The following is a 20,288-nucleotide window of genomic DNA, read 5'->3' as shown; positions in this document are numbered from 1 at the left end:
GATTACCAGAGATAGTGTGATAAGCCTAGCTGCTGTGTTATCATAACACCTGCGGCAGAATTAGAAAGGGAACAATTTCAGTTCAAAACATTATTGCGTACACAGCCTGCAGCAATACTTCCTACGAAGGGAGTGTTTAAACCAAAACCAGCAGGCTAAAGGGTAACAGGATTTTATACAGCTTTATAAAACTTTGGTGTAGTTTTGCATCAGAGGCAGTATTAGAACATAAGAACATAAGAACATAAGAAAGTTTACAAACGAGAGGAAACCATTTGGCACATCTTGCTCATTTGGTTGTTAGTAGTTTATTGATCCCAGAATCTCATCAAGCAGCTTCCTGAAGGATCCCAGGGAGTCAGCTTCAACAACATTACAGGGGAGTTGGTTCCAGACTCTCACAATTCTCTGTGTAAAAACTGCTGTTCTGAATGCCCCTTTACCTAATCTCCATTTGTGACCCCTGGACCTTGTTTCTTTTTTCAGGTCGAAAAAGTCCCTTGAGGCTCCGAGTGGCACATCCAGTAAAGGCGGTCCACGTGGAGTGCAGGTTGTGCCCTATAGTCTGGACGTCACGAGTTCGAGTCCAGGCTATTCCTTTGCCGAACGTGGACGGGAGCTCCCAGGGGGCGGCGCTCAATTGGCCGAGCGCCGCCCGGCGGGAGGGAGGGTTTGGTCGGCCAGGGTGTCCTCGGCTCACCACGCACCAGCGACCCCTGTAGTCTGGCCGGGCGCTTGTGGGCTTGCCTGTAAGCTGCCCGAGAGCTATATTGTCCTCCGATGCTGTAACTCTTGGGTGGCTGCATGGTGAGTCTGCAGTGTGAAAAGAAGCGGTCGGCTGACAGCACAAACTTCGGTGGACAGCGTGTGTTCGTCTTCGTCCTCCCGAGTCAGCGCAGGGGTGGTAGCGGTGAGCTGAGCCTAAAAATAATTGGCCATTTCCAAATTGGGGAGAAAATAATAAAAATAATTGGCAACGACTAAATTTAAAAAAAAAAAAAGAAAAAGTCCCTTGGGTCGACATTGTCAATACCTTTTAGAATTCTGAATGCTTGAATCAGATCGTCGTATTGTCTTCTTTGTTCAAGACTGGATAGATTAAATTCTTTAAGCCTGTCTGCATATGACATGCCTTTTAAACCCGGAATAATTATTGTTGCTCTTCTTTGCAGTCTTTCTTGAGCAGCAATATCCTTTTTGTAGCGAGGTGACCAGAACTGAACACAATATTCTAGATGAGGTCTTACTAATGCATTGTAAAGTTTTAACATTACTTCCCTTGATTTAAATTCAACACTTTTCACTATAGATCCGAGCATCTTGTTGGCCTTTTCTATAGCTTCTCCATATTGTCTAGATGAAGACATTTCTGAGTCAACATAAACACCTAGGTCTTTTTTCATAGATTCCTTCTTCAATTTCAGATATTTATAATGCACAGTTTTAGTTCCTGCCTGCATTACCTTACACTTTTCTCTATTAAATGTCATTTGCCATGTGTCTGCCCAGTTCTGAATGCTGTCTAGATCATTTTGAATGACCTTTGCTGCTGCAACAGTGTTTGCCACTCCTCCTATTTTTGTGTCGTCTGCAAATTTAACAAGTTTGCTTACTATACCAGAATCTAAGTCATTAATGTAGATTAGGAAGAGCAGAGGACCTAATATGATCCCTGTGGTACACCACTGGTTACCTCGCTCCATTTTGAGGTTTCTCCTCTAATCAGTACTTTCTGTTTTCTACATGTTAACCACTCCCTAATCCATGTGCATGCATTTCCTTGAATCCCTACTGTGTTCAGTTTGAGAATTAATCTTTTATGCAGGACTTTGTCAAAAGCTTGCTGGAAATCTAAATAAACTATGTCATATGCTTTGCAGTTATCCATTGTCGATGTTGCATCCTCAAAAAAGTCAAGCAGGTATTAGAGCAGAGAGCTAGGAAGGAAGAGTGGGAAGAATAGCAGCCTTGTATTACACAACAGCAGAGACAGCGTAAGAGCAGAGAGGCAGGGAGAGTGAGGAGGAGGAGTGGACAGAATAGCAGCCTCATATTATACTATATCAGAGGCAGTGTTAGAGCAGAGAGTGTGAGAGTGTGTATGGAGTGAACAGCAGTCTTGTATTATATCATAGGCAGTGTTAGAGCAGAGAGGCAGGGAGAGTGACAGTGGAGTGAATAGCAGCCTTGTATTCCACTATATCAGAGGAAGTATTAAAGCACAGTGTGGGAGTGAGGATGGGGGAATGGAGAAATTACTAGAGCCTTGTATGACACTATATCACAAGCACAAGAAAGTAAGTTGGTATTGATTGTGCAACAATAAGTCTTACTGGTGCTCCAAAGGTGCTAAGCATATCTTATATTAATGTAAGCCGAGCCCTAGTCCAAGTCATACCCGTATGTTCCAGGAAAATGTGAATACAGTGTACAGCACAATTCAGGAGAAAGCAATGCGACAGAATCACATCCAGGCACGAGGTAATGTAATGGTAAACACTGGCATACAAAAAGGACAGCGTTAAAAGATTTATATTTAGAAAAGGAGTCTTAGTCACTGACATCTGTAGATAGCGAATTTCACAGTTGAGGTTTGTAGCTGTGGGTAAATGCTCTGGGATTATACTGTATTTGGTTGCAGTTTGAAAAGTGGACAACCCACACTGGAAAACCAATTCTTTAAGAAATAAACATACATCTTTAGCATCAGATTTTAAACACCTCTTAGTGTTGGTTTTAATCATTAGGGCAAGATCACTGTACACCGGAGATCTACCAGGTAAACTGGTATAAATTAAAAAATCATGCCCCCTCTTTTCTAAGAGTGTTTTCTTGCCTGGACAGTAGTTCTTGTTTTACGTTGTACTGTGTGCAAGTTAAAGGTAGTCCCCTCTGTTTAAAACATATGCTATAAAAAAGAGATCATGATTGTTGAATAAATATTTGCAAGGTGAGCTTATTTTTATGTATTGGGTCACAGTATCTTCATGTGTGGGATGATCAGGGTCTACAGTATGACAATAAACAGGAGGTGCTTTTCATGTCCTACTTATCTATTACATTCCAGGCATTATTATTATTATTATTATTATTATTATTATTATTATTATTATTATTATTATTATTATTATTATTATTAGGTTTGGTTTTGATTGCTTTAACAACTACAGTGTTATTCTGGATTGATAATCCGCTCTGAGACGGAGAGTAATTGGAATCAAAGCGTACCATACAGAATATTTTTTTTAATAATTTGACTGACCAGAAACAATACAATAGATAACACAGCATCACTCAGAGTACTTAAATAGAAGAGTGTTAATTGAAAAAAGTCAATAAATACATAGATTAATAGATAATAATTCCACAATAATTCCACTTTTGTTTAGCAAGGTGTTTAGTGGACTGGTCCGGCACTTTTTAGGACTTTTTACGACTTGCAGTGTTTAGTTTCATACCCGTTCACTCAGACACAAAACACAGAACACAGAAAACAAAGATGTACTGTAAAACTACATGTACATGTTTGAGAATAAAAGTTAATACTACAGTAATAATTACTCAACAGATTCTAAACACAATTTTGTGTTTATTTTGATTGTCTGAAAAAAAGCACACGTGTTTAAAATATGTTGCATAACATTTCTGATGCGGGTGTAAAGTACACTTTGTTTAATTTGTTTAAATGCTTCTTACCATAAACGCCTTGACCTTTGACGTATGGATAGAGGACAGAAAACAATAAAATCCAGAAAAGTTCCATCTTCAGCTCAGATCCCGCATACCCTGCAAAAAGAACCAGCAAAGATGAGCGCCTCAGTTCACATGTGTAGGGTACCAGTGAGCAAGGGAACACCAGCAGGGTGCACCCGGGGTAGAAAGGCGGCAGAGCGGCCAGCGATCTGAGGACGCCTCGCTGTTGTTGTAGACAACACCACGGAATTTGCTGGATGCTTGAAGTTTTTTGTAGGAATGAAAAAGAGGAGTCCTTTTCTTCCTGTCTTTGCAGATTGGATTTTTTTTCCATTCTAAAATTAATTCCGAACAATTGTTTTTCAGCTTTAATCCGAGAGCAGCCCTCCCTCCAAATCAGGAGGCTACTATTACTGGAATGTACAGCAATAATGCATGGATTTCCTGGACCGAAATATGTTTTGTAATGTTTCTTTTTGTTTGTTTTCTTATCCCTGTTGTCCCTTGCTCTCCGCCAGCCTCCCTTATCTGTGTTCCAAATATTGGAGTCAGGGGCCAGGGTCTGGTGCCTTTCCACGGGTAAATATGATCCCGGGGTTTTCATATTTATACCTACAGGACTTCGCTTGAGAGGTGTTCATAATAATAATAATAATAATAATAATAATAATAATAATAATAATAATAATAATAATAATAATAATTCAACCCAATTGTTTGGTTGTTTTTGGTTCTTTTATTATTATTATTATTTTGCTTCTATTAAAACGCCCCAGATAACTGTCAAGCTACAATATCGGTGTTTCATTCAATTACAAAAGAAATCACTTGATAATAGCAATTAATATTAGACCGTTTCATATGTGTCTGTTTCTGTCCAAGTCATTTCAACTATTATTATTATTTGTTTATTTAACAGACGCCTTTATCCAAGGCGACTTACAAAGACTAGGGTGTGTGAACTATGCATCAGCTGCAGAGTCACTTACAACTATGTTCTCACCCGAAAGACGGAGCACAAGGAGGTTAAGTGACTTGCTCAGGGTCACACAATGAGTCAGTGGCTGAGGTGGGATTTGAACCAGGGATCTTCTGGTTACAAGCCCTTTTCTTTAACCACTGGTGCCATACAAAGTATCAGTTGTACATACAAAGTTTAATAACTTTTCTATAAAATCGTTCCTACAATAAAAAGTACTGAGATTTTGTAGAAAACTAGGCTGCTACAGTATACTCGATAAACGAAACAGGCTTTTTGTGTTAAAACTCTGACAAAGAGCAATGTAGCGAATGTGGCGATTCTTGCCACAAATCGAGGTGTTGTTTTGTTTTTTATTGATTTTTACACAGACTGTACTACCCTTAATTGAACAGTGTTGCTACTACTGTATTTTATCGCCTGTGGGTTTTTTTTATTTTATTTTTGTAAAGAGCATTTTTATTTTCAACAAATATCGACGGCTGCTTTTGAAATGAAGTTTACTGTAATACAACTGTCCTATAAGTTGAAGTAGCTAATTGTATGGAGCATTCCAAATACGTTTTGTAGCCTATTTGTTTAAAGCAATGGTTACCTTTGGAATAGGCGATGCGGTGGCGTACACCTGTAGTCTCTCCTTTGTATATCCAAGCTGAGGCGCCGACGTATACCGGTACGTTCTCTTTGGCGACAGCAGCGCATTAACTGCACTTTACCCTTTGTGTTTCCTTTCTTCACTGTTTTTTTATGTTCAGAAGTGTCTCAGACTGTTGGTTCAATGTGCTCTCCCTCCGACTTTCGTGTCCGTTTTGCTACAAGCCTGCGTTACTTTAGTTATAGCGTTGCCGATCTAGTTCCTCAGCTGGCTGTGCCGATATGTCACCTTGTAAAGTATAATCCACAGTACAGCGTCAGAATCTACTGACAATCCGAAGTTGACACTACGCATTTAAATGTACCACCATGTCATCGTTTTTGCAAATATAGACACGTATTCCAGATCGCACTGTGTTGGCAAGTGGCTGGTATTTGCCTATTTAACGGTTTTATTTTGTTTATTTATATTTTAAATTCTGACGTGAAAGTTATAAATCTCCAAATTCTTGCAAACGAGCGGAGGACTCCAGCACAGGTGCAGCTGAGCTTCTGAACCCACCGGCGCGCCAGTCAAAGTAGGTCCTCCTGTGTCTAAGGTCTCTGCCTGTTCTGCTTGGTCTTGATGTGTGTATTTTGCAGGTGCTATGAATTGAAATACTAAGACAGTTTAATTGGGAAGGTAGTTAACTATGCTTCTATATAGTGAATGTCTGGGTGCCAGGCTACTCCCAACTTGTCCTCTTACAATGAACTTAGCTCCTCTTCTATAGTTGTGTGTGTGTGTGTGTGCGCGCGCGAGTGAGCTTCAGTTTTTCAAATATGTTCTCTGTACTGTGGGCTCTTTGAAACTCCTTCAGTGAAGGCAGCCAATTAAATCCGTGCAAGCTGCAAACTGGTCCAGCCTACTACATACAGCGATACTACTAGTTCCCAGAGGACCAATTAAATAAAAACAGGGACCGGGAAAGAAAGGGAAAAAAAACACCACCACATACGTCTCCTCTTCTCGCTCTGTCTCCGTCTTCCTAGAGTTCTGTTTTCATTCCATTTCCCGGTTTCACCGCCAGACGTCAGATTTCAGCACACGGTCTATAAAGCTATCTCTCAATCATCTCTCTATCTTAAGTTAAGAGCAGCGCAGAATGTCGAGGCACCCGTATGTAGCCTACCTGTCACTGCAATCACACACCAAACGGAAAGGATAGATGTTGTGCCAATTGTGCCAGCTCAACATAACATTATAGTGTTAGGTCAGCATTAAATGACATTACAACTGTGATTGTCTACCAGAAAGCATACACTTTTTTTTTTTTTTTTAAATCTAGATAAGGGCTATCTCCCACAATTGTTGTTTCATTAACACTGTTCGACAATGTTGCCGACATTCAAATACCAGTCCTGTCCTGGAATTGTTATGGTCGTCGGTTCCTTTTTTAAAATGTAAATACGGTTTAGAATATCTGGCGGTACTGTACAACCAATCACATTAGATTAGGGTTTTGGTTAACATACAATGCTGCACGCGTTTCCAAGGGTGAGGTATGCTATTCCACGTTGAAAAAATAACGCAAAGTGATTATAGATAGATAGATAGATAGATAGATAGATAGATAGATAGATAGATAGATAGATAGATAGATAGATAGATAGATAGATAGATAGATAGACAGATAGATAAATGTTTCTTCAAAGGACATTATAAATAAATAGTCATATGGTTTGTCGTTTATGTTTAGTCTATGAAGAATTAATGGGGGTTATTTGTAACGTGTATGTTGACCCTGTGCTGTGCGCCGTTTAAAATACAGTACGTAGGCTATGTAGTAGAAACCTGCGGATGGTAAACGCTGTTGCTTGTAGAATCAATCTGCTGCACAAGCCAATAGACTCGTTCGAGTCTAAGTTATAGCCTACCGTATGACCACGCTTTGTAAATCAACTGGCACATTTTTGTTTATTTACCAGCTTACTAACATCTCAGAAAATGTCGTTCACATTTTGGTAGGTTATTTGTGATATAGCAACATATTTACAAACTATTAAAAAGAACAACAGAGTTCCTTAAAGTGCATTTAAACCAATTTAAAGCCGTTTATATGATTAGCTCTGAGATTAGAATAATACCAGAAAATGATAAATAACACGAGAAAACAAAAACCGCTTACTATGTTAGTAAGGAAGTGTAGCAATAATAAAATTGACCAATAGAAAAAGTGTTACGGCTAATTTGTCAAGACCAGTGACCACAAAAATGTATCAAAAATTGCCTCAGTGAACATTGCGAACAGGTTGTTAGAATTTTAGCTGTCGCATGCAGCGCCTCGCAGTCGGTTATAATTCGGTTTAAAGCCTTGATGAAAGTACCATCCACGTGCTTCTTTTCATATTTCTATTATTATTATTATTATTATTATTATTATTATTATTATTATTATTATTATTATTATTTGTTTATTTAGCAGACGCCTTTATCCAAGGCGACTTACAGACTAGGGTGTGTGAACTATGCATCAGCTGCAGAGTCACTTACAACTACGTCTCACCCGAAAGACGGAGCACAAGGAGGTTAAGTGACTTGCTCAGGGTCACACAATGAGTCAGTGGCTGAGGTGGGATTTGAACCAGGGACCTCCTGGTTACAAGCCCGTTTCTTTAACCACTGGACAACAGCCGCTTGACAATATGTTTCTTAATAAATTTCCTCAGTTTTGTGATGTATAATGGAGAACAAACACACGAATCATTATACCAAAATAAACTAAGTGACCAATACAATCATCTAATCAAAACAATGACAAGTATTTACAACTGAAGAGGGAAGTTCACAATGATAATGTGTGTAGGATTAACAACTTGACACTCATTATTTTCATCTCATATAAGAACATAAAAACCCCCACTCGACCTCTCCTCCTGCACTAGAAGACTGGCTCTACCTCCTATACGCTAACCTGCCTCCAGAGCCCGCTCCTTCTCCACCCCCGCCCCGCAGTGGTGGAATGAAGAGGGATTTGAACCGGGGACCTCCTGATTACAAGCCTGTTTCTTTAACCACTGGACCATACAGCCTCCTATATTCTAGTACTTGTGCTGGGAACTAGTTAACACCTCATTACGTGGAATCGTTTAGCCTCAACAACAGAGGTACAGGTACAGGGGTGTCAATAATTGACTGTTGTCTGCGGACATGCTGCTGGCTGAGACGCCTCGCTTGAGAGCTGTCCCAGTGCTGAAACAGAGATACAGGTGTAACACTGTGCACTCAATGCAACTGTGTCTACGTCGAGCACGCTGCTGTTAAGAAGCACTGGACGAGTTCCGCCTTAAATACACAATTAAGATATCACCAGTTCAGTCTGACTTGTCAGCCGACATGTCTTTCAGTTGTCATAGTTCTGATCTCTTTTAAAGGAACTTGTGCTTGCCAAACGTTGCGGGCACATTATAATGATGTTACCACCTACGTTAGTAGAGGGCGTTTATAAATTAATAGAAGCCAATGGACAAAGGCAAACAGGTCGGAAAAGTGGTACCGCATTTTGTTGCTTTAACACATTCCCACCTACAGCAAATTAAAGCAGGATCACCCCTCTCGCGCTTAGATTTCACAAGCAGGTTTAAATATCGTTCGTTTCCTGTTCCTGAGGACAATACTAGTAACCCATTGGCCGAACTACTCTGCAGGTAATTGCCTAAGCTTTCATACTCCTTTGTTACGGTGGACTCAACATATCATTTTAAAGTGACAGTGCAACACAAAAAATACATATTTTAAATAGTAAAAATAAAATAAATGTGAACAATTACCCTATAAATATTCAAAAATATAAAATACATAAATACAACCAATTAATTTAAATACAGTATTCACACTTGTTACATAACTACTACGTGTTGAGCAATATAGCCTACTAACATATTTTACTTTTGTTTCAGCAATAAATACATATACATAGCTGTCATAGTTTGATGCATATTGTGAAGATTAGAGGAGCAATTTGCGGCTGAGATAGTACCCTTAAAAAGAATTGTAATTATTTGTACTTAGTGTTTTAAAACTTTAACCACCCCATTTTTTTCAGTGCATTTGTTAATACAAAAAAGTATCATATACTGGACACCTGAAGCAAGTGAATAAATTCAGCTCCTAATTTCAACTTTTCAATATGTCTACCAGCATGTTTACCAGATCAAACAGAACATCAGTGCAACTCCTATATCATTGTAAAAAGTCTAGCTGCAGTATTTTTTAAACCCCACTCCCTGTTTAACACTAACTTGGGGCTATTTCCCCAGATCTCAACTTTTCATTTGAGTTTATTCGTTCACATTAGAATATATATATATATATATATATATATATATATATATATATATATATATATATATATATATATATATATATATATATACACACACACACACACACACACACACACACACAGACACATAAATAACTGTGGATTGCACAGTTTAATAAATTGATTATTTTATTTGTTTACATTTGCAATCATTTATTCTCCTTCATTTCTCTGTATCATGTTTTTATTATAAAAGAGGATGCAGTAAGGAACAAAAGGAGGGGTGGAACAAAATGGGCCATGTTAAGAGCTCTAGCCCATGAGACCACACATGCATTATTTCATGCAAATCCGTTGAATGTGGTTGAAGTTATTAAAATACCAAAATTGAGGGTTCCTAAGTGTCGCATCCAGTGGAGTGCAGGATGCGCCCTATAGTCTGGACGTCGCTGGTTCGAGTCCAGGCTATTCTATTGCTGACCCTGGTCGTGAGGTCCCAGGGGGCGGCGCACAATTGGCTGAGCGCCGCCCGGGGGGGAAGGGTTTGAGTCGGCCAGGGTGTCCTCAGCTCACCATGCACCAGTGACCCCTGTAGACTGGCTGGGCGCCTGTGGGCTTGCCTGTAAGCTGCCCAGAGCTGCGTTGTCTCCCGACACTGTAGCTCTGGGTTGGCTGCATGGTGGGTCTGCAGTGTGAAAAGAAGCAGTCGGCTGACGAATCAGCGCAGAGGTGGTAGATATGTTTGTTACTGCTCAGTTTTGTGCTTATGTTGTGTCACAATTTGTAATAATAAATATTATCTCTGTTTCAAAACTGCTCGATTCAATGTGGCACGTCACTGTACATCAGATTAAGTTTCTACTAATTGTTGTGTTATTATTCACCACAAGAATGTTCAAGAATTAGCCATATGTTTTAATAAACAGATACAGTTATTGTTAGGCTATACTGTTAACACACAAACAAATAAATATTACAAAATCGCAGTACAAATAAAGCATATCAATATTAAAATGTGTTTAGAATCTTGCTAAAGGTTTATGTTCCAGTGAAGGCTATATGTTCCAGTATTTTTTAATGTGTTCTAGAATGCTCAGAGTGGTGCTGAAATAAAAATATCTTAACTCCCCCCACAGACTCCTGTGTAAAGGACAGTGTTGTATGATGCACTGTTGTGGTTAAGATGCATGCTTGTGGTGTGCGGGTTTGACAGTCCGTGCCTGGCCTCCAGCCTGTTACATGTGTAATACACGTGTAATATTATATTTTTCGGAACCCTGCTACTTACTCTTTAAGACGCTGGCTTGTGGTGCGTGGGATTGTCGGTTTGCACACAGCCTCCTCTCTCTTATAGAATCATTGGAACAGGGTCTCGATATACACTAGGGCAATGAGAGTGCACACTGCTCAAAAGAGGGACTTTCCTGTAGAATATCATCACTCACCTCCTCACCCCAGGATAGGGACAGGGCCTCTTTATAGATTAACAAGAGTGCACTTAGATTAAATGTATCTGAAAATAATTGTACTGCCTTGTAAATGGAGCCCATTTTTCATGACTTAATTTGTGCCCAACAAAATTTCCTTACATTCAATATTTTATAACCTCTTAGCATACAATGTTCAATACTCCAAAACTGTCTGAAACTCGAGCCTGTTATGTAGCACCGCAGCATATGATTAGAAGAAGTGGTAATGGTGTTCTATTGATTCCATTCTGCCAGACTTTCACACTGGGATTTTAATTGAATGTTTAAAACAATAGTGATCCTCATGAGAGTAAACAGGCCATGGCTCAACACCCTGGCGTTATCAACTATGCAGAGGAGGGATTCAGCAGGGCTTTTAATCTCCTGACACGGTGAAAAAAGCTACTATGACTATTCACCTGGCCATTTTACCATAACAAAAACACTGACAGCTCGTGCAGCAAATGCACAGAGCATCTCAAACTCTCAAGTTCAGGTAGAATTGGCCCGCAGATGCCGACTGGGTCTGTAGATTTTAAAACTAGACTGCACATTGTTTGACACCCAAAAAGTTATCAAAAACAATCCCTTGTTTGTTTGTTTATTGTATTTATTTATCAGGGACACATACAATTATTACAGAAGTGTCACATACATGACACAAGATGCATTGCATTTTCAATTGAGCCAGTAGGCTAATTTCCATTGACAATCCCCGGGCAGACATTGATGACAACTGTAATAAATCTCCATATTACTTCTACTCTAAGCTATAGCAATAACCTCCTATTGAATATTTGATTAAAAATACATACAACATTAAAGTCGTAAATTACCTATTAAAAGTGCATAACAATCAGCAGCTTACATAATCAATTTACAGTACAATTTATATAATATAAATATCCAATATACACAATTCAAATTCAAATACATCCTGAATAAATGAATGCTTGCGTAATTGATTATGTTTCAAGCAAGCCTTAAGTTTATTACAAAAGATTTTAAAATCCATTAAGACCTTAATTGAAGGAAGTGTGAAGGGTTAAAATAAATATTATTTAAACAAGTAGTATGAAAATGCTTGAGTATCTCTGTGTAGACTATGTTGAAATATGGATAGGTAAGTCAGCACTTTACAAGGACATCACACTTTGGCTGTGTGCTGAGAACATCTTGTGTGTATCGAGAACATCGTGTGATACTTTGTTTCCTTTTAAGATGAATATACATTCTACTGCATGTCAGAGAAGCATTAACAGATTGCCTGTGAAATGTTGTCTCATTATGGTAATACATAATGATATACAGTATGTGTAAAGATCATAGTGTGAATGAATAGTTTAGCAGCTTTGGTGGTGAAATTAATATGTCTAAAATTTGCTAAGTTCATTTTAACTGTCCTACTAACATTTTTAATATGCCTATCAAATTTCAAACCTCACTTACAGAGTAAGTGTCTTCAAATTATATTTGTATTGCTTTTGATGGAATGAAGAATGATATTAAAAAGATAATAATTAAAAATTTGATCAAAAGAGAAGACAACCATCAACCAATACTTTTGGGATATGCCTGCCTTAGGTAGGAACCCAAGACCACTAAGAATGAGTGCAAACACCATAAAATTGTTAGGGAGCGTGACAGAGAAAGAATGAATCTTGGTTATAAATCTCCCTCCCAACCTGTGAGGGCGCTGTGTAAAGGGAAAGGTGTGCCCCGGACTGGATGGTCAGACAATTCATTCCAAGGGAAAGGTGGAAGTTGGCCAATTAGAAGGGGGGAGGAGCTACGGTACACCAAGTCATCGCCCCAGAAGGGAAGCAATGTGGCAACCGCAGATTGGAGGAGAAACGGTTGCACTCGCTAACCAAGGGGGCGTGACTGAAGGTACAAAAGGGGACGTGGCTAAACGATCTGTTCCTTTGTTATGGTTGCGAGCGAACTGCTAAAGGAGAACTATAATTGTACCATGAGTGTTTAGTGTTTGTTTGTTTTGTCGTGTCTAATTATACTTGTTTGTTTATTAGACGGCTAACACATACCGGGAGCTGTCGCTTAAAGCCAGCACCAACCCGGACAACACTTCACCACTGTGCACTAATAAACTGTATTTCACCACTTGCACGTTAGCACTCACTCTGGACTTGTGATTGTGTGTGTGTGTGTGTGTTTATACTGTGTTTATTATTTTGGGACTGTAACCCATTGTTTTGGAACAGTGCAATATACATTGCTGTGTATTGCTATGTGTTGCTTGGGATTATTCTTTGCGGTTGCCAGACAGGGATTACAAAAATAAATGTCTGTTTGGATTTTGAACTTTTTTGTCTGTCTTCTGTTTCTTACTCACATCACCTCAACACCTGCGCACCGCAAACCTCTTTGCCACAGGACAAGTTATTTTATAGGAAGGAGTCGGTGAAACCACAAATAGCAATGTATTGTTAAGGAAAATAATTCACACAATAAACCACTTGAAAAAATAGGTTAGATATTTTTTCTAGCTTAAGGTGTAGGCTACACAAAATCATAGACCATAATGTAGTTTACAAATAAATTCAAACACTTTTTAGCTTGTATGCAAGAAAATATAAAATATACAATCTAATAAAATAAAAATTAAATCTACTTGCATTTCTAGCTAACAATCTCCATAATACTGACCTTAAAATGACACAATAAGTATGGAAAAAATGACTACATCAAAGTGCTATTTAAAATAAATCTTGAAACTAAGTATTAAACAATAGTGATATATTAGAGCTTGTATTTTTTGTCAAACTGGATGCGTTCTTGCAGAGCTCCGCATGTCACTCTGGTTTGAACAGAATGCTCTCTGCCCTGAGAAAAACAGTTTCTTCAGGGTACCTTTTTTGGAGCACATGATAAATTAGTCTCTTGCAGAACCCTATGCAAATTAGGGATAAGCAACATTGAATCTCACTGTCAACAGTGTGCTCAGAAACAAAGAAGATCAAAAAGGATCACAGGCAGCAATATTAACAGGATTCTGTCATGTAACGCATTTTTTTTTATCCCCTGAGACGCTCACACAACCTGCAAGCGCTAACTCCTTCCTTTGTTGGATCATTGTTTGTTAAGTCGTTAAGCCTGAGTGCGTATGTCAGTATCCTAGGGGGAAAATGTGCAATTTAAATTATTGACCTTTGTCACGCTAAGAACATAAGAACATGAAGTTTACAAACGAGAGGAGGCCATTCAGCCCATCTTGCTCGTTTGGTTGTTAGTAGCTTATTGATCCCAGAATCTCATCAAGCAGCTTCTTGAAGGATCCCAGGGTGTCAGCTTCAACAACATTACTGGGGAGTTGGTTCCAGACCCTCACAATTCTCTGTGTAAAAAAGTGCCTCCTATTTTCTGTTCTGAATGCCCCTTTATCTAATCTCCATTTGTGACCCCTGATCCTTGTTTCTTTTTTCAGGTCAAAAAAGTCCCCTGGGTCGACATTGTCTATACCTTTTAGGATTTTGAATGTTTGAATCAGATCACGTGTAGTGTTCTTTGTTCAAGACTGAATAGACTCAATTCTTTTAGCCTGTCTGCATACGACATGCCTTTTAAACCCGGGATAATTCTGGTTGCTCTTCTTTGCACTCTTTCTAGCGCAGCAATATCCTTTTTGTAACGAGGTGACCAGAACTGAACACAATATTCTAGGTGAGGTCTTACTACTGCATTGTAAAGTTTTAACATTACTTCCTGGAAATGTTCTGTCCAGATTTGACTATTCTGGATTGCTAGGGGGCTTCTCTGTTTATTGGGGTTCAGTGTGTCCAGGTCCGACATTCCTTTCCGGTCCGATGTTGGACCCTGTCCGGCATCATCAGAAAGATGTCAAGCACAGGTCTCTAGTCGTTTTTTTCTCCGGAAAAAGCAGAGCAAACCTTTCAATGGCCGAGTGAGACCGGTAGAAGATGAAAAAAAAGTAGGCATAACAAGGACATAAACAACAAGATAGCTGCTTCCACATCTAACGCTCAAAGAATATCACTGATATTTGCCAAGCTTTTTGAGATGTTATAGTAATAAAATAATGGCTTGGATAACATTGAGGAGTTTGGTGATAAAACGAGTGATCAGGAGATGATTTATCAGTATGCATGACTATGAAGAGGTATGTGAAAAATACAGCGGACAAGGAGTGGGACAGGGCTGGAGATGCAGTACTGAGTGTCCTGTTGATATGCAGTGCCTTTTACACCTGTTTTACTGTGAAAAAAATACTTTTAAACAGCGCGTCTAAAATAAACTGCGCGTGTGAAAATAAATTGGACCTGACGAGCCTGTGATGCGCTGAATAAATGGACCGCTAAGGGTTAATACAATGGAAATTCCAATGAGAGATCAAAATCATCAGGTAACTTTATTATCCAATTGTGTTCCATGCAAAAATCCCTATCTATATAAGACATTGAGAAGAGTTGGAGATACCACAGGAAACAAACTATCTAAAGTATATACATAGTATTTCATTTCATTTTACAAAAAATTGATGTTTTTGTATTCCTTTTATATATTGTGTGCATAATTTTGTAAATACTTGTGGCAGTCTGGCTCGCAGTGGTGAGGGTGATGACGTCACGGACCAGGAAGTAACTGAATCACAAACAGTGGATGGGCGGTTGAAGTTGAGTGCAGTAGCACTCAGCGTATTTATTAACAAACAAAATATTAAACAAACCAACAAAACACAAAACAAAAGGGCACGAGGGCCAAACGAATGAACAAACAAACAAGTAAGTGACGTGCTGGGTAATCCAGCACGTTTTAGCAATTGTTTTCCAAATGTGGCTTTCTCTCCTCTCTCCGCTCTCCCGTACTCTCCTCTACACTCTCAACCCCAAATGCAGAGAGCTGCAGGTTTATATACTCTGGCCGAGGGATTTAACTAGTTGGTAATTATCTTATTATCCCCCGGCCAGAGTCTGCACGCGTTTGGTAAGGATGCATGACTGTCAGCTATTTAAGTAATCAGTAGCTGATCAGCCATGCATCCTCACGGGGTTTTTAAATAATAATAAAAGACGCGGCGCTTTTACCCGCGCCGCAAACAAAAATACAAATAATAATAAATAGGGGCGGGACACTCCGCCACACATGCCCCCCCTTGTGCGCAGCACACATGGCCCCAACGGCCACCTCCCCCCTCAGTCTTAAAGTCCCGGAAGAGGGGGAAGCAAGTTACTTCTGGGGGGTGGCCATGGTGGAATCTCTGGCACCCCCCCATTCTTCGTGGCCGGCAGCTCCCTCTTCCGGGGCTCCCGCCACACTCTATCCTGCCGCGAAAGTGCGGCTGGGGGAGCTGGTCTCCTGACCTCTCCCCCCTTCTTCATGGCCGGCAGTTCCCCTCCGTGGGGCTCCGACCACATGATCTCCAGCCGCGAAAGTGCGGCTGGGGGAGCTGGTCTCCTGACCTCCCCCCCTTTCTTCATTTCTGGCAGCTCCCTTTCATGGAGCTCCGGCCATCGTGTAGCGACCCCAGGCGAAGCAGGATCCCTGGCGACCCCAGGTGAAGCCGGACCCTCGACGACCCCAGGCGAAGCAGGATCCCTGGCGACCCCAGGCAAAGCAGGATCCCCGGCGACCCTAGGCGAAGCCGGACCCTCGACGACCCCAGGCGAAGCAGGATCCCTGGCGACCCCAGGCGACGGCAGCAGCAGCGGACCCTCGGAAGGCGACGGCAGCAGCGGCGGACCCTCGGAAGGCGACGGCAGCAGCGGCGGACCCTCGGAAGGCGACGGCAGCAGCGGCGGACCCTCGGAAGGCGACGGCAGCAGCGGCGGACCCTCGGAAGGCGACGGCAGCAGCAGCGGACCCTCGGAAGGCGACGGCAGCAGCAGCGGACCCTCGGAAGGCGACGGCAGCAGCAGCGGACCCTCGGGAGGCGACGGCAGCAGCAGCGGACCCTCGGGAGGCGACGGCAGCCGCAGCGGACCCTCGGAAGGCGACGGCAGCAGCAGCGGACCCTCGGAAGGCGACGGCAGCGGACCCTCGGAAGGCGAACTCGGGAGGGGAGCCCCTGGCCATGGAGGCGGCAGCGGGAGCTCCACTTCTCCCTCGTACCCTGTGTCCTGTAGAGAACAAAAGGCAGCCCCAGGCGATGCAGAACAGCCATCCCCAGGCAATGGCAATGGTGGGAGGGGAAAGCAGTCCTCCCACAGCGGCTGAGACGGAACCAGCAGGTATTTACCCTCTGCTGGTGGAGCTGGGAGTGGCAAGCAGTCCTCCCACGGCGGCTGAGGCGGAACCAGCAGGTATTCACCCTCTGCTGGTGGAGGTGGGAGGGGCAAGCAGTCCTCCCACGACGGTTGAGGCAGAACCAGCAGGCATTCACCCTCTGCTGGTGGAGGTGGGAGGGGCAAGCAGTCCTCCCACGACGGTGGAGGCGGAACCAGCAGGCATTCACCCTCTGCTGGTGGAGGTGGGAGGGGCAAGCAGTCCTCCCACGACGGTGGATGTGGAACCAGCAGGCATTCACCCTCTGCTGGTGGAGGTGGCGGAGGCAGAGGCAGCTCTTGCTGCTCTGCTCCTGGTGATGGTGGAGACAGAAGCAGCTCCTGCTGCTCTGCTCCTGGTGGTGGTGGAGACAGAGGCAGCTCCTGCTGCTCTGCTCCTGGTGGTGGTGGAGGCAGAGGCGATGGGGCGGATGCTGGCCACTCAGAGGGAGGCTGTGGCGGTTCTGGCTCCCTCTGCTGTGGCGGCTGGGCTGGTGTGTGCCGTGCTCCCTTCAGCAGCATAAATAGAGGCTGCTGGGGAACATCAGCATCCTGCCCTTCTCCCCCCCAGAAAAATTCAGGGGGTTGAGCCTGTAACTCCTCCCCTTCTGGCTCTTGGGACTGCAGCTTGGGTCCTAAGGCTGTGGAAGCGCAGACTTCCACCTCTTGGGCTATGGACGCACCGACTCCCCCCTCTTTGGGCTGTGGACGCACCGACTCCTCCCTCTTGGGCTGTGGACGCACCGACTCCTCCCTCTTGGGCTGTGGACGCACCGACTCCTCCCACTCGGGCGTAGGACGTTCGGGCTCCTCCCACTCGGGCGTAGGACGTTCGGGCTCCTCCCACTCGGGCGTAGGACGTTCGGGCTCCTCCCACTCGGGCGTAGGACGTTCGGGCTCCTCCCCAGGCTGTGGAGGCGAAACCAGCAGGCATTCTCCCTCTGCTGGTAGAGACGGTAGCGATGGCTCCTCTCCCTCTGATGCTGGAGACGGTAGCGATGGCTCCTCTCCCTCTGATGCTGGAGATGGCAGCGATGGCTCCTCTCCCTCTGATGCTGGAGACGGTAGCGATGGCTCCTCTCCCTCTGATGCTGGAGACGGCAGCGATGGCTCCTCTCCCTCTGGCGCTGGAGACGGCAGCGATGGCTCCTCTCCCTCTGGCGCTGGAGACGGCAGCGATGGCTCCTCTCCCTCTGGCGCTGGAGACGGCAGCGATGGCTCCTCTCCCTCTGGCGCTGGAGACGGCAGCGATGGCTCCTCTCCCTCTGGCGCTGGAGACGGCAGCGATGGCTCCTCTCCCTCTGGCGCTGGAGACGGCAGCGATGGCTCCTCTCCCTCTGGCGCTGGAGACGGCAGCGATGGCTCCTCTCCCTCTGACGCTGGAGACGGCAGCGATGGCTCCTCTCCCTCTGCTGGTGGAGACGGTAGCGATGGCTCCTCTCCCTTTTGTGCTGGAGATGGCAGCAGCAGGGTCTCTCCCATATCTGCAGCCAGGTAGTTGAACACCATGGCTGCGATGTCTGGGAGGGAAGCTGGGTGGTGTTGCTGTTCCCAGGCCTCCCAGCGCTCCCCATCTCTTGCCCACAGGAGGTTGATCACAGCAGGGAGGGCGTCCACGATATCCCTCTCAGGCTCCGCCAGCCAGTCCCAGATCCCCTCTGAGGAGAGTGGACCAGTCCGCCTCAGAGGATGCAGAGGCAGCTCCTGCTCCTTTCCCTCGGACGGTGGTGGTGGAGGTGAAACCAGCAGGTATTCTTCCCCTGCTAGTGGAGCCATTGGCTGTGGACACTCGGCCTCCCCCCTCTTGGGCTGTGGACGGACCGACCCCTCATCCTCCGGTTCCTGCTCTGGGCCATCCTCCTCCCATATGTGCGCAGGATGTGCGCAGGATTCAGACTCCTCCCTCACCTGCCATGGAGGGGGTTGGTCGGGTGCTACATGCCCAACCTCACCAATGGCAAAGCACCATTCCTCACCCCTCAGACAGGTGAGGCAGACGTCCAGCACAGCAGAGACCCGGCGGGACTTGCGACCAGCCCCGCGCTGTTGCACCTGCTGCTGCTGTTTCCTCCTTCTTCCCATTATTTAGTTTGGGAAAAAAAAAAAAACGAACAAACAAAAAAAACGCACTTTTCTGTCCTGGTCCGGCTGTTGGAGGCGTTGTTTGTCCCACGCTGGACACCATATGTGGCAGTCTGGCTCGCAGTGGTGAGGGTGATGACGTCACGGACCAGGAAGTAACTGAATCACAAACAGTGGATGGGCGGTTGAAGCTGAGTGCAGTAGCACTCAGCGTATTTATTAACAAACAAAATATTAAACAAACCAACAAAACACAAAACAAAAGGGCACGAGGGCCAAACGAATGAACAAACAAACAAGTAAGTGACGTGCTGGGTAATCCAGCACGTTTTAGCAATTGTTTTCCAAATGTGGCTTTCTCTCCTCTCTCCGCTCTCCCGTACTCTCCTCTACACTCTCAACCCCAAATGCAGAGAGCTGCAGGTTTATATACTCTGGCCGAGGGATTTAACTAGTTGGTAATTATCTTATTATCCCCCGGCCAGAGTCTGCACGCGTTTGGTAAGGATGCATGACTGTCAGCTATTTAAGTAATCAGTAGCTGATCAGCCATGCATCCTCACGGGGTTTTTAAATAATAATAAAAGACGCGGCGCTTTTACCCGCGCCGCAAACAAAAATACAAATAATAATAAATAGGGGCGGGACACTCCGCCACAATACTTTACATTAAAAAGTGAATATTTCTGTTATGTATATAAAACGTTTATTTTACTGTCTATACATACTTTTTGTCTTTCACACAAATCTTATTGTCCCGGGTGTCAGGTGATACGAATTGCACACCCCTGATGTAGCCATTGCTACAAATGTGGCCAAGCAGGACACAATGCATGGGGATGCCAGGCCCCCACACAGATGTCAGGACATGTAGTAATCCACCAGCCAATGTCTCATCAAAGGCACAATCATGTGCTGGATCAAGGAA

At 43.5% G+C, this 20,288-nt stretch overlaps 1 protein-coding gene across 1 annotated transcript in view; it reads right to left on the bottom strand.

The window, feature by feature from the left end:
- LOC117410598 (MAM domain-containing glycosylphosphatidylinositol anchor protein 1-like) overlaps positions 1–6,054 on the bottom strand; it is a 155,126-nt gene extending 149,072 nt beyond the window's left edge. Inside the window, exons 1-2 of the mRNA XM_034017265.3 lie at positions 5,268–6,054; positions 3,697–3,786 (exon numbers count right to left, since the gene is read on the bottom strand). Coding sequence (XP_033873156.1) covers positions 3,697–3,763 — 67 coding nt within the window. The 5' untranslated portion in view covers positions 3,764–3,786; positions 5,268–6,054. The remainder of the gene's footprint in view (positions 1–3,696; positions 3,787–5,267) is intronic.
- Positions 6,055–20,288: the final 14,234 nt, after the last annotated feature.

The sequence above is a fragment of the Acipenser ruthenus genome, chromosome 6 (genome assembly GCF_902713425.1).
Source record: "Acipenser ruthenus chromosome 6, fAciRut3.2 maternal haplotype, whole genome shotgun sequence".
Classification (NCBI taxonomy): Eukaryota; Metazoa; Chordata; class Actinopteri; order Acipenseriformes; family Acipenseridae; genus Acipenser; species Acipenser ruthenus.
Note: the sequence above shows the minus strand (reverse complement) of the source record. Positions and strands in the feature narration are given on the sequence as shown.